This window comes from Orycteropus afer, unplaced genomic scaffold (genome assembly GCF_000298275.1).
Source record: "Orycteropus afer afer isolate SDZICR_OR568_19922 unplaced genomic scaffold, OryAfe1.0 scaffold00071, whole genome shotgun sequence".
In the NCBI taxonomy this organism is placed as follows: Eukaryota; Metazoa; Chordata; class Mammalia; order Tubulidentata; family Orycteropodidae; genus Orycteropus; species Orycteropus afer.
The window spans coordinates 2,487,964-2,493,009 of record NW_006921658.1 but is presented as its reverse complement, the minus strand read 5'-3'; the positions used below and the strand labels follow the sequence as shown (position 1 = coordinate 2,493,009).

The 5,046-nt window shown below is 37.6% G+C and overlaps 1 protein-coding gene across 1 annotated transcript in view; it reads right to left on the bottom strand.

Moving 5' to 3' along the window:
* The window catches only part of ZGRF1 (zinc finger GRF-type containing 1), a 169,624-nt gene extending 166,425 nt beyond the window's left edge, over positions 1-3,199 (bottom strand). Inside the window, exons 1-2 of the mRNA XM_042780931.1 lie at positions 3,179-3,199; positions 1,323-1,403 (exon numbers count right to left, since the gene is read on the bottom strand). Coding sequence (XP_042636865.1) covers positions 1,323-1,403; positions 3,179-3,199 — 102 coding nt within the window. The remainder of the gene's footprint in view (positions 1-1,322; positions 1,404-3,178) is intronic.
* Positions 3,200-5,046: the final 1,847 nt, after the last annotated feature.

The following is a 5,046-nucleotide window of genomic DNA, read 5'->3' as shown; positions in this document are numbered from 1 at the left end:
GAGTGGACCAAAACTAGGTAAGACAAAGTCTGGTCATTCTTGCTTAGAAGAGCCTTCTGGCTGCACTTCTTCCACGATAGATTTGTTTGTTCTTTTGGCAGTCCATGCTATTTTCAACACAATTCAAAGGCAGCAGTTCTCCTTTGAACTTCCTTATTCATTGTTCTGCTTTCACATGCACATGAGGCTAATGAAATATATCCTGTTTTGGGTTAGGCTTCTCTTAGTCTTCAAAGTGATAATCTTTGCTCTTCAACACTGTAAAGAGGTCTTTCACAGCAGATTTGTCCAGTATAAAGTCATCTGATTCTTGACTGCTGCTTCCATAGGTGTTGATTGTAGATCCAAGTAAAATGAAATCCTTGGATGGCCCTGTCCTTCCTACCAGTCTTAGTCTGGAATCTCTGCTGAAACCTGTCTACCATGGGTGACTCTTCTCGTATGTGAAATACTCATGGCATAGCCTCCAGCCTCACAGTGACATGCAAGCCACCACAGTATGACAAACTGACAGACAAGTGATGGAATTATGGTGTTAGGTAAGAATATTGAATTACATCCTAGACTGTCAGAAGAATAAACAAATCGGTCTTAGGAGAAATACAACCAGAATACGTCATAGAAGTGACGATGGCACAACTTCAGCTCACTTACTTTGGAAATGTCATCAGAAAAGAACATCATGTTTGGTAAAACCCACTGCCATTGAATCCATTCTGACTCACAATGACCTCCATTAGGTTTCTAAGGCAGTAAATCTTTATGGAAGTAGACTGTCCCATCTTTCTTCTGAGGAGTGGCTAGTGGGTTTGAACTGCCAACCTTCTCGTTACTAGTCAAATGTCTTAGGCACTGCATCACCAGAGCTCCTTCATGTTTGGTAAAGTGGAAGGAAATTCTCAATGAGATGGAATGACACAACAGTCACAACAATAGATTCAAACAGATGAATAATCATGAAGATGGCATGATGAGGACTGGGTAGGATTTTGTGTTTTACGTAGGGCACCATGAGTCAGAACTGACTCAATGGCCACTAACACCACCAATAATGGGAGAGTGATATAGATTAAATAAAGTATTAAGTCTGGCTCACAGTAAGTACTTTATGAGTTTTTTAAATCAAAACAAATATAAAAATATTTAGTCTACTTTTATTATACACAAATTAACACAGTGATATTAGAATCATTAACAATTTCCATTTTCATATCAAGTCAGTATATGAAGATTCCTAATATTTTATCATCTACAAACTTTCTTAAGATGAATCTATTAAGAACCTAGCTCTTTGACTCTGTAACTGACGACTTTGCTCTTACTTTGTTTCCTAAGTGGGTGACCTTCAAAATCCCATCTTGCCATACTTTTGACTTCTTTGTCTTCTGATGAGTATAAAGTACCTTATTTCCAAAAGTAAAAAAGAAACAGTTTCAATTTGTATGTATTCAATATTATGCATTTTATATATCCTTCCTACTTACAAAAAATAATTAAGACATCTTTCATTAAAAAAAAAAGTATACACATCATGAGAATAGCAAAGAAACATTCATATATATATTTAAAATAAGTAGTAAAAAGGTAGGGGGAGGACAGAAGGAGAAGTAAAAATCTAAGGAATAAAGTGACAAGTTAACTGAGCACCAAAAGTAATTTTGAGCATGCTAGTCATTGGTGGGAAGGGAAAAATCTATGGGGCTACACAATACTCATGACCCATGCAGCTCTCCAAGTATGGTTCAGAGACTCCTAGAGGTTTCCAAGACCTATTCAGGGATTTGTGAAGTAATGATTATTTTCATGAGAATACTTACATGTCACTTGCATTTTCACTCTCATTGTTTCAGGTTTGTAAAGTGGAGTTTTTCAGAAGTTATGTCTAATATTACAACAGATAGATGCAGAAACAGATGTGAGAATCTAGCTGCTTTCTATTTAGCCAAATGCTTTATAAAAATGTAAAATGACAGTATTCTTCTCAATGTTTTTTTTCCTGTTGTGGTATTGGTTGTTTTAGAAAACATAGCTGCTTTTCATAAAACTATATTTATGTTAACATGTAATGGGTTAATTATTATTTAATATATGTAAAATGTTTTAATTTCTAATATGAAAAATATCAATAGATGTAATTCTCACAAACAAAAGCTCTTTGGGGCCATCAATAATTTTTAAGGGTATAAAAGGGTCCTGGGACACAAAGTTTGAGAACCATTGATCTAGATATAAGAGGCATGCCAGTTTTTTAAGAGAAAGAAATTGTTTCCTGGTCCTAAATTTCTAAAAAATTTATTACAAAGGTCAATGTATAATAAACATGAATAGCAGGCAGAAGATAGGATTGCTAGGTAAAATATACCAAAACCAAACCAAACCCATAGCAACCCCCATTGGGTTTCTAAGGCTAAATCTTTACAAAAGTAGATTATCTCATCTTCCGTCCACAAAGCATCTGGTGGGTTTGGACCAACTTTCTGGTTAGCAATTAAATGTCTTAAGCACTGCACCACCAGAGCTCCTTAGGTAAAATGTAGGTGCCCATTTAAGTATAAATTTTATATACACCATCCTCTTTCAGTATAAATCAAAAAACAAACCAAATCCACAGACATCGAGTTGATTCCAACTCATAATGCCCCTTCAAGACAGAGGAGAACTGCCCCATAGGGTTTCCAAGGCTGTAAATCTTTACTGAAGCAGACTGCCTTGTCTTTCTTCCACAGAGCAGCTGGTGGGTTCTAACCACCAACATTTGATTAGCAGTTGAATACATTAACCACTATGCCACCAGAGTTCCGATTTAGTATAAGTATGTCTCAAATAAGAAAAGCCCTGGTAGTGTGGTGGTTAGGCACCTGGCTGCTAACCAAAAGGCTGGCAGCTCAAACCCAGCTGCTCTGTAAGAGAAGGAGATGGAAGTCTGACTCAAGGGGTCACCATGAGTCAGAATCCACTCTACAGCAATGGGTTTTATGTCCCAAATTTTGAATGGGACAAATTTATTCTAAAGATTATTGTTTATTTGACATTCAAATTTAGCTGGGTACCCTGATTTTTGTTTTTTGATTGCTTTTTGCTAAGTCTGGCAACACTGAGAAGATATTTCTGAAACAGAAGGAAGGAAAGAAGGGAGGAGAAGAAAGAAAATGAGATCGTGAAACTAGGGAAGACTTACAATAAATTCTTGGCTTCCCATTGTTTCTTCTGAAGTTATGAATCAGGCAGGTCTAGTAACTATTCAGTGGGTACTCACTTACACCACTTATTCCACCTAAAATTAAAAATGACAAAAAAATATTCACCCTGCTGAAAAGAATAAGCATCAATATAATTTTTCAACACAAACTCTAGACTGGAAAGAAGAAAAAAAGTTCCAGAACTACCTAACAATAGAGGTAAACAGAGGTATGATCAAATTATCTGCTGCTATGGAAAAGTAATTTTCCAAAGAGAAAGAAAAAACAAAACACACACACACCAAAAAAAAAAAAAAAACTAAGTACAACACATAATTATAGCAGTCTGCAATATTTTCCAGGTGTCATAGTATGTATCAGAAAACATGATTTTCCTCCATGTTTGTGATTCCTTATTAAAAAAAACAAACTTGCTGCTGCTGAGTCGGATCCAATTCATAGTGAACCCTCCTTGGGTTTCCATGGCGGTATTACTACGGAAGTAGATTGCCCAACCTTCCTTCCAAGGAGTGGCTGGTGGGGTTGAACTGCCAACCTTCTGGTTAGCAGTCAAATGCCCTAGGCACTGCACCACTAGAGCTCCTGTCATTCCCGACAGACAGAAGTTAATTTTTTAAGAAACTTTATGAATAGCTATATAGCCACCACAAGATGGCCCCCTTGAGTTTTAAATTTTTTCTTTTACATTTTAAGTCTATACCACCAAAACCAAAAACTAAACTCACTGCAGTTGAGTTGGTTCCGACTCATAGTGACCCCTCCTTGGGTTTCCTAGGCAGTATCTCTATGGAAGTAGATTGCCCAGTCTTCCTTCCAAGGAGTGGCTGGTGGGTGTGAACCATCAGCCTTCTGGTTAGTAGTTAAACCACAAACTAAAAAAACAAACAAACTAACTGCCCTCGAGTTGGATCCAACTCATAGAGACCCCTCCTTGGGTTTCCCAGGCAGTAACACTATAGAAGTAGATTGTCCAATCTTCTCCCTCCTTCCCTCCCTCCCTTCCTCCCTTCCTTCTTTTCCTCCCTCCGTCCCTCCCTTCTGGTTAGCAGTCAATGCCTTAAGCATTAAGCCACCAGAGGTCCCAAGTCAAACCACAGGACCAAAAAATAAACCCACTACCATCCAGTCAACTCTGATTCATAGCAACTTTTCAGGACAGAGTAGAACTGCCCTGTAGGGTTTCTAAGCCTATAAATCCTTATGGAAGCAGACTGCCTCAACTTTCTCATGTGGAGCAGCTGGTGGGTTCGAACTGCCAACCTTTTGGTTAGCAGCCAAATGCTTTAACCACTATACTACTAGAGCTTTTTCTAGCGCTAAATAAGTACTATAATACTTCTGCGAGGAAAAATCTTTTTAATACTATTGTAATGGGTATGCGATGATCCGATAACATTGGATAAAATAGTTTTGTGCACAATTTTGGAACTCTAAACTCATTGTCAGCACTCAGGATAATTTAAAAAAGTAAATCGATATACCAAAGAAATATATTTTCTTTTGTTTTCCTCTAAAGCAGTAGTTCCAAAGGTATTATCTCTGGACCAGCAGCAGCAGCATCTGGGAACTTGTTAGAAATGCCAATTCTCAAACCCCATCCTTGACCAATTGAATCAGAAAAACGGGGTTGGGGTCTCCTAGTCTGTGCTTTAACAAGCACTTCAGGTAATACTGTTGTAAGCTCAAGTCTGAGAATATGGCCCTTAAAGTTCTAAGGGGACCCAAAAAAGCTGTAATTTGAGATTCTGAATTCAGTTTCTCCATTACATATATAAAACAAAATATGCCACCTATGAGTAGCGACTGGGATCTTAAAAGCTAGCAAACTGCCATCTAGATGCAACAA